This window comes from Lepisosteus oculatus, chromosome 7 (assembly GCF_040954835.1).
Source record: "Lepisosteus oculatus isolate fLepOcu1 chromosome 7, fLepOcu1.hap2, whole genome shotgun sequence".
In the NCBI taxonomy this organism is placed as follows: Eukaryota; Metazoa; Chordata; class Actinopteri; order Semionotiformes; family Lepisosteidae; genus Lepisosteus; species Lepisosteus oculatus.
The window spans coordinates 2,645,037-2,661,213 of NC_090702.1; the positions used below are offsets into that span (position 1 = coordinate 2,645,037).

The following is a 16,177-nucleotide window of genomic DNA, read 5'->3' on the forward strand; positions in this document are numbered from 1 at the left end:
TTTGTAGCAGGCTGTGTGGGATGAAGTCCTGAGCGCGCTCTCCCCGTGCGGAATGGGAGAGAAGGACGTGGAGTCCGAGTCTTGCGAGCCTCAACACTACAAGAGGTGGAGACGTGGAATAAACATCAAGGGTTGAAGTGCTAAGTTTCTTGAAAATGATGATCATTTCTAACATAGTGGCGCAGGGGTGGGCACTGCTGCCTTGCAGCTCCGGGGCTCCGGGTTCAATTCCTGGGATGCTGTCTGCATGGAGTTTGCATGTTCTCCCTGCGTTCGTGTGGGTTTCCTCTGACGTCCTAGTAGGTGAATTGGCTTCTGGGAAAATTGTTCCTGGCGGGAGTAAGGGATTGTGTCTGTCTGCCCTGTGTTGATGGACTGGTGTCCTGTCCAGGGTGTTCCCTGCCTTGCGCCCATTGCTTGCTGGGATGGGCTCAAGCATACCCTGTATTGGATTAAGCTGTTGGAAAATGGATAAATGGGTGTTGTCCGAAAAAGCTCCAATAATCGCTACAGGTGTACCTTTTCTCCAATGCTCAGCCTATAATGTGCACAGATACTGGATGAAATATTTCTTTGTGTTGATGTGGTTTTCAAGAACCTGCCTTCCCCCTCTCTTTAGTATTTTCTTAAAAATTCACCTTATTTATTATTTGGCTCTTGGGGTGTTGTGTGTACAGTTATCACTACCTTTTTAAAAGGACAAAAAATTTTTGGATCGTCTTCTGTCATCACACTGTACAGTAGGAGGATTCCCTATGAAATCGGTCAGTTGCTGCTGACCCCTCAGCCTCCCTGTGCTCTGCCCTCTGGATGAGATGTAAAATCAGGTCCTGCTGCCAGTGGCTCTTCAGCAGCTGTTACCGATATCACAGTTCGCCTTTCCCATTTCGCTCTCCGTAAAAGCCTTCGCTAGATGAATAATAGGAACATAAGGTTAAAAAAATTGGCCCATCTGGTCGGCTTGGTATTTTAGCATTCAATTGATCGGGAGAACAACTTGACTGGGCAGCTTGTTCCACACTCCCACCACCCTTTGTGTAAAGAAGAGCCACAGGGTAACGGCTGGGTTGCTTGTTCCTTACCTTTAACGATGCTGTGAGGCTGCAATGCTGACTAATGTGTCACTGTGCCACTACCCCTATTAACTGACTGCTGTTTCCCCATCTGTTGTTCAGTTGAGCACTGGTTTTGCTCGCTTTTGAAGCACAGGCAGAGTTTTACCTGTCCCTTTGCAGTCACTGCATGCTTTTCGCCCCCCTAACTCGAACCTCTTGAAGAAATAGCGGGGCCACGTCAGAACTTTTCCAGATCACGGCTAGGAGACGATACAGCGTCCGGACTCGGAAAAGAGCTGATCTCCGCAGCGGGAGGCGAAGATGGATGCCCTTCGGCTCTCGAGGGAAACGAGCTGTTTGGTTTCTCCTCTTCTGGCAGGAGACGCCAGTGCTTAATAATTGAGTATAAAGGCTGGGTGTTTTCCAGAGGAAGGCCAGCGAGGCCCTGAAAGGCATTTCATTTAAGTGGGTGTAAATTCAAGGGATCAGCAGGGATCGCTCAGGTCCTGCGTAAACGCTTCACTCCTGCGAATCCGCTTGGACTGATGCCCCTGTTAACAACCTGCATGGTTTAAGTCATGAACACGTTTAATTATCGCCCTCCTCTGGGCTGATTTCTGCATTCCTCCTTTGGGGATCTCGGGCAGAGACCTTCTAGCAATCACTGAGAGTTTCAGTCACACAGGTGACTGGGGCCACGGGTTACTGGGGTTGAAACGGGGTCTTGCCACCAAACTGGAGCGCTCAGGCTTGTGCAAAACGGTAAACAACTCGGAGCTAGGGGTGTGGATCTTGATCTTTCTCGGCAGAATTGGTCTCCGTCGGCCTCAAGGGGTGTGTGTGTGTGTGTGTGTGTGTGTGTGTGTGTGTGTGTGTGTGTGTGTGTGTGTGTGTGTGTGTGTGTGTGTGTGTGTGTGTGTGTGTGTGAGTGAACGGCCTGGAGTTTGTCATTTCAGCAGCGTCTGAATGGAAGACAACTGTGATAACAGGCAAAAGAGCCAGCAGGGTGTGATCACGCTCCTCAAGACTCCCCCAGCTGGCTGTCAGGCCCAGTACGCGCAGAGGATGAGTTATTCTGTCCCAGCGACACCCCCACCTCCCAGCAGCCAGTGACCCCAGAAAAGCATTCAGACAGCAGCAGCTGAAGACATCTTCTTCCCTGACACCTGGTATTAACCCCACGGCCCCAAAGAAAAACAAAATACACTCGACACTGCGCCAAAAGGCAATTTGAGAAACAATCAGTTGGACGATTTCATGCTAGCTGTAAGAGGGAAGAGTGGCGTGTTGGTGCACTGGCTAGCATGCAGTGCTGTGAGGCCATGGGTTTCGACTCCTAGGGTGTTTTCTGGGTGGAGTTTGTCTTTAACTCTCTTGTGTTTGTGTGGGTTTCCTCCAGCAGTCCAAAGACAGGCTGGTAGGTTGGTTGGCTTCTGGGAAAAACTGACCCTGGTGTGAGTCTGTGTGTGTGTGTCCTGTGATGGACTGGTGTCCTGTCCAGGGTGTACCCTGCCTTGTGCCCATTGGTTGATGGGATAGAGTCACTCTCACCCCCCGCCCCCCCTGTATTGGATAAAATGGTTAGACAATGGATGTACGTAGAAGGTAAATCAAAGGTGTCTGGACAGTACTATGGATAATGTTTGGCTTTATAGGGTCGCTGTTCTCTGTAAATGCGAGGGCACTAAACCACTTTTCTGAAAAGACCCCTAGCCCGCGCGCAGAAAGAAAACGTCCTGTTTTTTCGCGAGTGTGATGTTGTCCACTTGTTTCCTCTGAAAATGAGATTCCAGCTTTTCCGCCTGTAGGTAACTCACCCCTGACCGCTCAATTCAGAGGGGTGAAAAAAGGCGATCGCAAAAACGGAGCGCAACTTGAAATGGGAAAAAGGATATTTTCTGAACTCTGTTTAGTTAAAGTTTAGGTTCCCCCCCTTGTCAGCAGCTTTAATATTGGAACGTAACTCGCTTAGCTCCATGTCGCTACTCGGGAATTTGCCTGGTGTTTTGTCAGGTGTCCTGAAACGCCTCTTTCCAAATCACCCAACTATTTGGAGAGAATGTGCAGCAAACCAGTGCTTGGCAGATGGGTTTTGAATGTAACCCAGGCGGAAGGGGAACGAACAAGCCCCGTGCCTGTCTGAAAGGTGAGGAATGTGTCGGGCCAGCAGGCAAACAGGCCCGGCTTTCAACACCATTCCGATGAATTTTCGTCTGTGTCTCTTCCTCTTGACACAGCCAGACAATCCGCATCACAGCTGGGGGGAGGGGATGTGGGCGGCTCAATGCTCAGCACTGCTGCCTTGCAGAACTGGGGGACCTGGGGTGCTGTCTGGGTGGAGTTTGCATGTTCCCCCCCGTGTTCACATGCGTTTCCTCCGGGTGCTCTGGTGTCCTCCCACAGGCCAAAGACATGCTGGTGGGTTAATGGGCTTCTGGGAAAACTGGCCCTGGTGTGAGTGTGTGTGTCTGTGTCCTGTGATGGACTGGCCCTGGTGTCTGTGTGTGTGTCTGTGTGTGTCTGTGTGTGTCTGTGTGTGTGTGTATCCTGTGATGGACTGGCCCTGGTGTGAGTGTGTGTGTGTGTGTGTGTGTATGTATCCTGTGATGGACTGGCCCTGGTGTGAGTGTGTGTGTGTGTGTGTGTGTGTGTGTATGTATCCTGTGATGGACTGGCACTGGTGTGTGTGTGTGTGTGTGTGTGTGTGTGTGTGTGTGTGTGTGTGTGTGTGTGTGTGTGTGTGTATGTATCCTGTGATGGACTGGCCCTGGTGTGAGTGTGTGTGTGTCTGTGTCCTGTGATGGACTGGCCCTGGTGTGTGTGTGTGTGTGTGTGTGTGTGTGTGTGTGTGTGTGTGTGTGTGTGTGTGTGTGTGTCCTGTGATGGACTGGCCCTGGTGTGAGTGTGTGTGTGTCTGTGTGTATCATGTGATGGACTGGTGTCCTGCCCAGGGTGTATCCTGCCTTTAGCCTGTTGCTTGCTGGGATAGACTCCAGCTCCCCTGCAACCCTTAATTGGAAGAAGTATCTTGAAAATAAAAGGAAGGAAGCAAAAGAGGCTTAAAAACCCAACGGGGAAAGTGTTGGAGAATGGCAGACTGAAGTGGTCAGATAGCATCTCGTGATGCAGCAGTCAAATGCAAATATCTCTGTTTTTGTTTTTCCAAGGCAGCGGACTTTATAGCGAACTCTGGCAGTACGGTTCTGGCAGTTTTGAGGTTTGCTGACAAAGTGTTTCGCAGGTGCTAAGTAAACTGCAAATGTATGAGGATTTCCCCAGTGACCTGACACTATCAGAAGCCACCTGAATGTGGTGCTACACACATTTCGGGCTTAGAAATTGGTACCTCTCATCAGAATTTACTGCGGTGTGTCATGAGCTGCACAGGTTTAATGAGGACTAAAATGAAGGCACAGGGGACGCAGCAGGATTTCGAAGGTAGCCAGCAAAACTGTTGGTGTAGACCGACTACAGCTTTCAGGCGTCTACATCAAGCGAGTATAATCAGGCCAGTATAATCACTGACTGTCATGGCCACCCCCTGCACAATGCATTTGAGCTCCTTCTATCTGGGCATCGTCTTAGGCTGCTTAGGATTGAAGAGCAATACAGCCAAGGCACCTTTTATCCCTCCAGCTATTATCCTTCTCAATTGGGACAATTGACTGTACATTCACTTCATCTTTATTCATTTTCTTTCTCACCATACCTTTGTTAGATGCATTATGTGTTAAATGTACAGTGGAATGTGTGATGTCTCTGAAATCTATTATGTTATGTCTTTACCTGCCTGCAAAGCCAATTTTCCCATCTCCAGTAAAAGTACGTCATGGAAGAGGTGTTAGTGGGGCCAGTAGGGGGCGCTCACCCTGCAGTCTGTGTGGGTCTTAATGCCCCAGTATGGCGACGGGGACACTATACTGAAAAAAGGCACCGTCCTTTGGATGAGATGTAAAACCGAGGTCCCGACTCTCTGTGGTCATTAAAAATCCCAGAAAAGAGTGGGGGTGTTACCCCAGTGTCCTGGCTAAATTCTCCCCCTGGCCTTTACCCATCATGGCCTCCTAATAACCCCCCTCTCTGAACTGGCTCCATCCCTCTGCTCTCCTCCCCACTGAGAGCTGGTGTGTGTGAGAGGACTGGAGCATCATCCAGGTGGGGCTGCACACTGGTGGCGGTAGTGGGATTCCCCCTGACCTGGAAAGAGCTCTGAGTGGAGAGTCCCCAAAAAAAAGCTATCTAAATGTAAGGAATTATTATTAATTTTTATGCTGGCATCGTCTGTATACGACAGAACTGCCTGAGGCGTCCTGTCCTGTCCACTTCAAATGAGATATTTGCTCTCAGCGCTGCTAGCCCAGTCAAACCCTGACTCCGTTAAAACTGTCAAAACAGCCATTGGTCGTCCTGGAGTCAGTCAGGTTTGTTTGTCCTGAAAGAGCTCTGATTTGTGCACGCACACAAAATTGTAGCTCAAAATGAGCTTTACATTTGACGCCACAGTGTCGGCTGGCTTAGGCTTCGCAGGTAAACGCGATGGAGACGTTGTACCGCGTAGCTCTGTTATAAAAAGCTCAGGCGCTCCCCCTGATTCTCGTGTGCTTGTGAACGAAACTAGAGAATAGGCTCTTCAGGCAGGACAAACAAGGAGCAGGTAAATATATTCTGAATCTTCTGCAGGTCACATTAGCTTAAGGGGGTGTTGAAGAACTTGGAATAAAGACTAGTGGGCAGGCTGGGGTCTTGCTTTCAAATCCTGGGGTACTGTCTGCGTGGAGTTTGTATATTCTCCCCCTAATTGTGTGGGTTTCCTCTTGAGGTCTCTGTTTTTTTTCCCCCAACCCAAAGATATACTCACGTATTGATGGGCTTTTGGGAAAATTGGTCCTGCTGTGTAGAAGTCTGTGTGTGCCCTGTGATGGACTGGTGTCCTGTCCAGGGTGTACCCTGCCTTGCGCCCATTGCTTGCTGGGATAGGCTCCAATATACCTGCAGATCTCTATTGGATAAAGCATCTCCAATGCTCAGCCTATAATGTGCACAGATACTGGATGGCATATTTCCTCGTGTATGGGCGTCAGCGTGCAAGAGCCTGTTACAGGAAGTGACATCACTCCCCTTGAAGCCTAGGCAGGAGGCCCGGCCTTTCGGCGTAGTGGAGTTTGGCGCTGTCCAGGGGAGTAGTGCTATCTCTGCTCAGACGCATGCCTCTCAAAAACAATAGTGTTTTGCCCTACAGCAGGCCAGTGCAAGGTTCTCCTGGACAAAGCAGAGTAAATCTGCAACCAACAGAAAGAACGAACAAACATCCAAGCTTCCTTTCAGCTTCGGCCTCTACATAGATTAGGGGATAGCTAGTTTCATGTGTAAATACAGGTTTGCGTGTTGTCATAATACCACGTCCCGGGGCAACAGGTGATAGAAGCTGGTTTCGTTTGTTTTCGGTTTCTTGCCTCGAAGCACAGCCCCGAGGGGAGAGTAAGTCTCTCTGGTGGTGCTTCTTCAAGGCAGATGGATCCTGGTTTTCACCTCACACCTCTCCTAACAGCCCTGCTGGCGAGCAGCAGAACTGTGATGACCAAGCAGGGGAGCCCGAACTGTGAACTGAGAATCTGAACCCGGAAGGCTTTCACTACAGAGCATCGAACCACAGCCTATGAATGCCCCTGCTTTTTTTGCATTTCACTCGAAATAACAACACCCAAGATTTAATCATAATTATTATAATAATTGCTTACACTTATATAGTGCTTTTCTGGACACTCCACTCAAAGCGCTTTACAGGTAATGGGGACTCCCCTCCACCACCACCAGTGTGCAGCCCCACCTGGATGATGCGACGGCAGCCATAGTGCGCCAGAACGCTCCCCACACACCAGCTCTCAGTGGGGAGGAGAGCAGAGTGATGAAGCCAATTCATAGATGGGGGGTTAATTCATAGATTAGGGCCTCCTAATAATCCGTTACACCCCTACTCTTCGAGAAACATCCTGGGATTTTTAATGACCACAGAGAGTCAGGGCCGCGGTTTTACGTGTCATCTGAAGGACGGCGCCTGTTTACAGTATAGTGTCCCCGTCACTATACTGGGCCATGAGGACCCACATAGACTGCAGGGTGAGCGCCCCCTGCTGGCCCCACTAACACCTCTTCCAGCAGCAGCCTTAGTTTTTCCCAGGAGGTCTCCCATCCAGGTACGCCTGTTTAGAGTATAGTGTCACTATACTGGGGCATGAGGACCCACATGGACCCTGGACTACACACTCCACTGAGTGTGTTGAAAGGATTGTGGAGAGTGTTTTAAGTCGAAATTTGGCCTGCCCTCTTGGTTGAGGGCTAACCTGCAGGCACAGAATGAACTACTTTTTAAATGAAGGGTCAAGATGTGTCACGGGCACATCTCGGATCGTACCGGCGAAAAGCTTGGCCGAAACGAGGGATTTAGTACTGTAACGCAACGGGGGTTCAGGCGGGCGCCCATGCCGCATTAGGTCGGCCCCCCACCGTCGGGGGCTCGAACCCAGGACTCCCGCGTCACTCAGGAGGGACCCAGCCTGGTGAGCCAAAGAGAGATCTCTCTACAGCCCAGTAGCTGTAGTCCTGCTATCACAGGGAAGGGCGGTGACGTCACCTGCTCTGGTAAGCCGGCTCTTACACAGCTCTTACCTGTCGGCCATATGCGTTTCAGTACGCTGGTTTTTGCTTGTAATTTGAGAAGGACTGGGGGAGCGACTGGCCCTAGTTACGGGACCATCGTCCTTGGAGACGAATCTAAATGGGATCTGGACAGCCCGGGCATCGCCAAGCCAGTACTCGGCAACGTCAAACAGCATCGTGGGTGTCTATAATATTAAAAGCGAAAACATGATGTGGCTTTTTCGGAAACTGGATAGTGCTGATGTACCGACTGCACATTCGCGCCTTCCTGTCCGAAACGGTGAGGAGTACATTTGCCACTGATAAGTTTAGCGTTTATTACCCGACTAAAAGTATTGAAGAGACGGCAACAGCGCACCAGAGTCAAACTATACCGAGTGAAGGATTAATACGCGTTTTAACCATTTTGCTCGCGGCGACAGCGTTGGCAATAAGACTGCTAAATAGCCAAGCTGCAGCTCCTTCAGCAAATCACCCGGAATCGTACATGGACACACAGTTTTCACTGTATTGGGCATACTGCACGACTTGGATATAATGTATTGCATACGCCCTGGGCACATCGCAGCTCTATTTATATTGAGTTTTGTCTGAGTCTATTTTATTTAATTTCTATTGCACTATTATCTATCATTATGTCACCTTATTTTGTTACTTTAAGTTTGTGATTTTTATCCTCTCCCCCCGGTGAGCTCGTAGAAAAGACATTTCACTGCCAGCAACTACGGCTGCTGCACGCTGTATTGTTGTGCATTTGATGAATAAACTAATTTAAGAAGGTACATTTTCAAAACTGTATTTACATGAGATATTCGCGAGACGTGCGTCGGAAATACCACAAGGTGGCGACAAAGAACGTGTTTACCTTTACAGTTCCTCTCATTTCAAAACCTGTCCTCCCAAGTCAAATTAAAAAACCAAACCGGACCGGATCAGATTTTCACATGGATCCGGACTGATAGAGGGAAAACCCGGACCGGAAAGGCCGTCCAATGGATCCGGAATGTCATGGGGAAAACCCGAACCGGAGATAATGATGATGTCACAACTGCAGCAATGGTGTAATGATGGACCAATGGGTCCTGCATACAGGAAGTGGGAAAACAAAACAAAACATAGGGACACACACACACTCAAACCAGGGCCAGTCCATCACAGGACACACACCAGGACCAGTTTTCCCAGAAGCCAATTAACCTCTCAGCATGTCTCTGGACTATGGAAGGAAACCAGAGCACCTGGCACAAGCTTCCAAATCCATAGCGTAGCAGTAAAAAACGATTTTATTTGCTTCTTGACTTACTTCAGTCTTCTTCACTTCAGTCTCCCGAGACTGCAAGCTTTTTGGTCGGGACTCTGCCCGTGCAGATTCAGGGTGTGATGGTCACAGTACTCCCTGCTCGTTCTCTGACCTCTGTCCTTATTGATGGAAAATGCAGTGGTTTCATTGTGGCAGGCGTTTCGACACATCCATCAAGGAGGCGATCGGTACCCTTTCTAAGGTTGCTGCTGGAAGAGGTGTTAGTGGGGCCAGCAGGGGGCGCTCACCCTGCGGTCTGTGTGGGTCCTAATGCCCCAGTATAGTGATGGGGACACTAGACTGTAAACAGGTGCCGTCCTTCAGATGAGACCTAAAACCGAGGTCCTGACTCTCTGTGGTCATTAAAAATCCCAGGGCGTTTCTCGAAAAGAGTAGGGGTGTAACCCCGGCGTCCTGGCCACATTTCCCATTGGCCCTGACCCATCATGGCCTCCTAATAACCCCCCTCTATGAATTGGCTTCATCACTCTGCTCTCCTCCCCACTGAGAGCTGGTGTGTGGTGAGCTTTCTGGCGCATTATGGCTGCCGTCGCATCATCCAGGTGGGGCTGCACACTGGTGGGGGTGGAGGGGATCCCCATTACCTGTAAAGCGCTTTGAGTGGAGTGTCCAGAAAAGCGCTATATAAGTGTAAGCAATTATTATTATTATCAAAGGAAGGGAGATTCAGATCTCACCTTCAGTGGACGAGCACAGTCTAAATGGCCCGCTCTCGGTTTCAGTGTAGTCCCTACATGACCTCTGACCTGGTTTTTCTAACCAGGCACACGGAATGTTCCACCTGAACCGGTGTGCAGATCAAGGCTTTAGCCAAAGTAGAGGTTGATTTTACCTGCTTGATCCTTGAGAGCCTACGAGAGGCTACAATCGAGAAGAGCCGGTAGTGAATTGATTCAGGAATCTCATTCAGTCGTTTCTCGAGAGAAGCCAGGGTATCGGCTCCACCGACATAGCTGGGCAGCTAGCTCCACTCTCCCACCACCCTTTGTGTAAAGTAGAGCCCCCAACTTTCCTTTCCGCGTCAAGGCTCCGAAGGAGAAAGTGTCCATCCCGATTTTCAAAACCTCACCATTTCGTTTCCTGCGCAAACTGACCCGACAGGTTTTATTTTGCCAAATTGGTCGAAGAACACCCTTCATCGCATAACATCGGGGCTACAGGGCTGGGAAGCACTTCCACTAGCGCGCGTTTCCACAGTGCCCAGCCTTTACACGGCGTGAAACAGCATCCTTTCAAGAAAAGGCCTTCTAAAGAGCCGCAAACAGGGTGACACCTCTGCTCCTGCCGGGTCTTGACTGCTCTCCTGCGTTGTTTGGAAGTGCAGCAGGGAGAGTCTATCATTTGACAGGCAAATTGACAGGCTCAGCAGAAAAAAAAAACAAACACAACAACTCTGGAATCCAGGCAAATGAGCTGGCCAGAGCCCTGGGGCCTGTCTTTGTGGAGTCAGGAATCTGCCTACAATTATCCCAGCTGCTGTGCCTGCGTGCGCATGTGCTTATGAGGCCAGCCCGAGAGGAGAGTCAATGAGGTCTTGCCTGTTGCAGCATCACCACCACCCCAGCGCTATCTGGGCTCGCTGGCTCAGCTCGGCTCGGCTCGGCTCGGGGGAGCAGGTGTAGGGAGACAGCCCGGATGACATGGGGACGGCCATATACAAGCTTTCCGGCAAAATCACGCTGCAGGTGAAGAAAAGGGCCGCAGCAGGTAAGAGCAAACTTCTGGGTTGTGTTTTATTTTTCCATTCATCTGAGCCAGGGTGGGAGAAAGCAAAATCAATCAAGCAAAACGCTTCCCAGATGTAAAAAAAAAAACCAAACCAAGTCTGGCTGGCCTGGATCCGAAGTCGAGATTGTCTTGGATGTGATTCAGGAAGGAGCGTTTTAAGCGTAATATTCTGTTTAATGCACATGGCAGAGCGGATGTGATGGTGTGATAGCTTCTTTCTCAGCATGTTTTATGATGAAGAAGATGCCTCTCACCAGAAGAGCATGCAGTGCACTGTGCTCCCCGCCCCCTGTAATTCTTAATGCCTGCACAACATTTCTTCTTATAAGGGATATTGGACAGTAGCCCAGATCTGGAAAATGAATTAGCGCAATCTGATTTTGTCCTCGGCTTAACGTCACCCAGAACGAAACGCGTGCAAATGGAGAGCATTTTTTCCCTCTCGTGAGCTGTGCTTTTCTGATCCGCAAGGAATGGCAGCTTCTGTTGATCCTCGCTGCGAAAGCGCAGTCAAAGCGAAAGAACACGGTAAAATAAAAAAATAAAAGCACAGCAACATCGCCAGGAGTTTATAAAAAAAGTGCTGCCACAACTGCTGAAGATCAGGTCAAGGCCCAGAAAGTCTCCAAGGTGTGTGAAGCCCCAGCTGTAATTTTTCAACTCCTCAGGGCTCCTTGTAAGGCTGGTGTCCCCTGCCTTTCAGATTCAACAAGTTCTCACATTCCTGACACCTACCGAGCACGTGCAGTACGACAGCACCAGTCGCGTGGAACAGGACTTCATCTCTGCTGTAATGCTGCCGTCAGGCTGTACGTAGCATCAGGAAACGGACTTCTTCAGAAAAATAAAGAGGTGCTTCCCAGTCCTTCAGAGACAGTGGCTGGCCAGCCTACGTTTTGTGCGACGCCCGAATGTAACATTCACAAATAAATACTAAGAAAGAGTTTCTCTTTCAGAGCGGTCGGGTACGGTTTTAAATGAAGGGCCTTGTTCCACACCCCCACCACCCTTTGTGTAAAGTAGAACCCTTACTTTCCTATCCCCGTCGAGGCTCTGAAGGACAAAAGTGTTCATCCCGCTTTTCCAAGCTGGAAGTCAAGTAAAAGGGAGAGGGGAGAAAGGATGCCTTCATCACAGATATAGCCAGCAGCCATATCACCCTGCGACTCACAACTGGCAGCCCCACTGGAGCTCAGCAGGTGTGAGCCTGGTCAGTACCTGGAGGGGAGACCTCCTGGGAAAAACTAAGGTTGCTGCTGGGAGAGGTGTTAGTGGGGCCAGCAGGGGGCGCTCACCCTGCGGTCTGTGTGGGTCCTCATGCCCCAGTATAGTGACGGGGACACTAGACTGTAAACAGGCGCCGTCCTTCGGATGAGACGTCAAACCGAGGTCCTGACTCTCTGTGGTCATTAAAAATCTCAGGGCGTTTCTCGAAAAGAGTAGGGGTGTAACCCCAGTGTCCTGGCCAAATTTCCCATTGGCCCTCACCAATCATGGCCTCCTAATAATCTCCCTCTATGAATTGGCTACATTACTCTGCTCTCCTCCCCGCTGATAGCTGATTATAATAATAATAATAATTGCTTACACTTATATGGTGCTTTTCTGGACACTCCACTCAAAGCGCTTTACAGGTAATGGTAACGTCAGCTATCATGAGCTATCTCTCTGATGTGTGGTGAGCGTTCTGGCGCACTATGGCTGCCGTCGCATCATCCAGGTGGGGCTGCACACTGGTGGTGGTGGAGGGGATCCCCATTACCTGTAAAGCGCTTTGAGTGGAGTGTCCAGAAAAGCGCTATATAAGTGTAAGCAATTATTATTATTATTATTATTATTATTATTATTATTATTATTATCATCAATTGAAGTGATTCGTTCGGTTTTTGAAGACATCTACAGAACCTGAAGACCTTGGGGCCTAACGGTAAAGATCTGGGGGGAGACAGAAATTGGAGAGAGAAAAGGCTCGTTTTTGTCAAGGAAGGTGTGACGAGGAAGGCTGGTTTGGGTCCCAGGGTGGGCTTGGTTGGAGTTAAAAACGGAGGAGCTGGGATTCTGTCCTGACACTGATGTCTGTAAAGTCCACACAAGTTCTCTTGGCCTCTGTTCTGTTCGTACTGCTTTGCTTCATGTGTTCAAAGGTACTGTAGAGGCTCTGTGTTTTGCGTGGCACCTACATCCATCCATTCATTTTATAACTGCTGAATCCACTGCAGGGACGCAGAGGGGCCAGAGCCTATTACAGTAAAAAACAAGGGCACCCTGGACAGGGCACCAGTCCATCAAAGGGCACACACACACCAGGGCCAGTCCATCACAGGGCGCACACACACACACACACACACACACACCAGGGCCAGTCCATCACAGGGCACACACACACACACACACACACACACACACGCACACACACACACACACACACACACACACGCACACACACACACACACACCAGGGCCAGTCCATCACAGGACACACACACTCACACCAGGGCCAACTTTCCCAGAAGCCAATTAGCCTACTACCATGTCTTTAGGCTGTGGGAGGAAACCCACAAGAACCTGCAGAAGAGAACATGCAAACTCCACACAGACAGCACACCAGGAATTGAAGTGCCTCAGTGCTGTGGGTCATTAATGCAGCCCACTGTGCTACCCGGCTGCTGATGAGCCTTATAAACTTACACAATTCCTGTAGCTGGCATTGGAGAAAATATGCAGGCTACTCCTTGTCTAATTCAAGTCAACTCTTGTCAGCTTGAGTAGTTGGAGTTCTGAATCAACCAAATCCTGTACTGGGTTTTAAAAGCGCTCACATAAGTCTCAATCACTTTACTGTGCCTGTTGATTTTGAAATCAAATTTAGCCTGGGCTGTATCTTTGACCTTTTTTTCTCTGTGTATAAAGCTGATTCAATCTCCTTTCATTCCAATGATCAGGGTGAGTGTTTAGTCAGACTCTGTACTCGTGCACTCATGAAGTCTTCATCGCTCTGTTGGAAGCGCGTTTATCTCCTGGAGAAGCAGGATGCTTTTTGCATGAATTATAAATAAGAAACTACTTCCGCAAGACGTTGATCTGCAAAGCAATGATCGGAGATGTGGTCTTCGGAAATGCAATCTTCAATGCGCTGCATTTCTTCAAATACACCGACTTAAACCAAGCAAAAACGCAACAACAAAACATCCAGGTTGATTTTTGGAGATGATAGACTTCTTGAACTTTAATTGAGCTCTGATACAAGTGCTTTCATGTGGGCACGGTGATGCATTGCAGCCTCGCAGTGCGGAGACCCCCGGTTCGGTTACTGGGGTGCTGTCTGTGTGGAGTTTGTACGTTCCCCCTGTGATCGAGTGGGTTTCCCCTGGTGTCGTCTCAGAGTCCAAAGGCATGCCGGCAGGTGAATTAGGGGGGGAACTGGTTCTGTGGCGAGCGAGGGCTCGTATCTGTCTGCCCTGTGATGGACTGGCGTCCTGTCCAGGGTGTACCCTGCCTTGCGCTCGTTGCTTGGTGGGATAGACTCCAGCTCTCCCGCGACGTCAATGGGATTGGGCAAAATACTATGCATGCGCATTCATACAGTACATAGCGTATATGTATATAGCATGTCAATTGGCTATGTCAGATAAAACAGAATATCGAAGGTCGGTACAGTACTGGACTGTATTTTGTTACTGAGATCTAACAACCGGTCTGAGAAACTGGGACTGCAGTTAATAATAATAAGAATTGCTTACACTTATATAGCGCTTTTCTGGACACTCCACTCAAAGCGCTTTACAGGTAATGGGGATCCCCTCCACCACCACCAGTGTGCAGCCCCACCTGGATGATGCGAATGCAGCCATAGTGCGCCAGAACGCTCACCACACACCAGCTCTCAGTGGGGAGGAGAGCAGAGTAATGAAGCCAGTTCAGAGAGGGGGGTTATTAGGAGGCCTTGGTAAAGGCCGATGGGAAATTTGGCCAGGACGCCGGGGTTACACCCCTACTTTTTTCGAGAAACGCCCTGGGATTTTTAATGACCACAGAGAGTCAGGACCTCGGTTTGACGTCTCATCCGAAGGACGGCACCTGTTTACAGTCTAGTGTCCCCGTCACTATACTGGGGCATGAGGACCCACGAGAGCCGAAGGGTGAGCGCCCCCTGCTGGCCCCACTAACACCTCTTCCAGCAGCAGCCTTAGTTTTTCCCAGGAGTCTCCCCTCCAGGTACTGACCAGGCTCACACCTGCTGAGCTCCAGTGGGGCTGCCAGCTGGGAGTTGCAGGGTGATATGGCTGCTGGCTAGTTCCTCTTTAAAGGGGTCTCTGCTGCCGTATTAAACCTCTCGGTCAGGGAGTGCGCTCCAATGTGTGCCTTGACTCTGAAGCACTTGGTCCGGCTCTCCCTCGATCTTCCCTGTTCTGCGCCGAAAAGGTTCTCTTCCACGCCACAAACCAGTCTGGCTTTTAGCCTTTTCAGCCTTTTCAGGGGCAGACTCTTTTCTTACGGTGTGGCGACCAAAAGACGAAAATCCGATCCCTGTACGACGATGTTTCGCCTCTGGTTTTATCCGGCGTGAGGCCTGCTGTGATTTGGAAGGCATGACTCCCATTTTTTTTTCCTGGCACAAGTGTCTGTGAAGCTCCTGCCCAGCGCACATGACGAGCAGAGCTACCGATAACGGAACATTCCTCACGCACTCCCCCTCGCTGATTCACACAAGAATTCACCTGCGAGCGATGCGATTTAGACGCGCGCATCGTGAGAGCCTGTAAAAAAAAAAAAGATTGAGTTCAATGACAACTCACTTCCAGACCGACACTGGATCTGATGTACTTTCTTAAGATCGCCTTACCTTGCAGTTCTTGGTGCGCTGCAGTCAGCTATTCTGGAACTGTCCTGATTTCCTTGGAGAGCTGTAGGATTTCTTTACTGTAAAGATTCGAGCCCTGTGATGCTCTGTATGGAGTCTCTGCTACACCCCGAGCTCATTTCTGGAATGGGTGACCTGGATGAGGCGATGGCACGTAACTTCGAGGTCTTCGTCGGGCACTTTCGTCGTGCCCTGCGATAATACGCCCGCGTTTCGGGTTTGCTTCAGACCGTGCTCGTTCGGAAAAAATCTGGTTTACCCGTGAACTGATCCACTGAACAAATCCTGCTGTCATCCCTTAGCGGAGAGCAACTGAAGTCGACCCCCCCCCCCTACAAACAGCACCCCCACATTTGTTTGAGCCAGATCGTGTTGCTGAAAGTAGCGTCTGAAGTTGGTTTCCTTCCCGAGATAGGGCGCCTTCTTTTTCAGAGGATGCAAGATAAGATTAGATCACTCTATTGGCCAGATACAGTGTCTCGCATGAGGAATGTGTCTTTTCTCAGACCCCAGCTTGCTCTCCAGGAGACACACAGACAGGGAGAGAAGCTGGGG

At 49.8% G+C, this 16,177-nt stretch overlaps 1 protein-coding gene across 3 annotated transcripts in view; it reads left to right on the forward strand.

Annotated features, from left to right (window-relative positions):
* The window catches only part of rassf3 (Ras association domain family member 3), an 84,294-nt gene that overhangs the window by 7,150 nt on the left and 60,967 nt on the right, over positions 1 to 16,177 (forward strand). Inside the window, exon 1 of one of the 3 annotated variants that reach the window (XM_069192028.1) lies at positions 10,659 to 10,740. The exons of the other annotated variants lie outside the window; for them this stretch is intronic. Coding sequence (XP_069048129.1) covers positions 10,674 to 10,740 — 67 coding nt within the window. The 5' untranslated portion in view covers positions 10,659 to 10,673. Of the gene's footprint in view, positions 1 to 10,658; positions 10,741 to 16,177 lie in introns of those variants that run through there. 3 annotated transcript variants of the gene reach the window in all.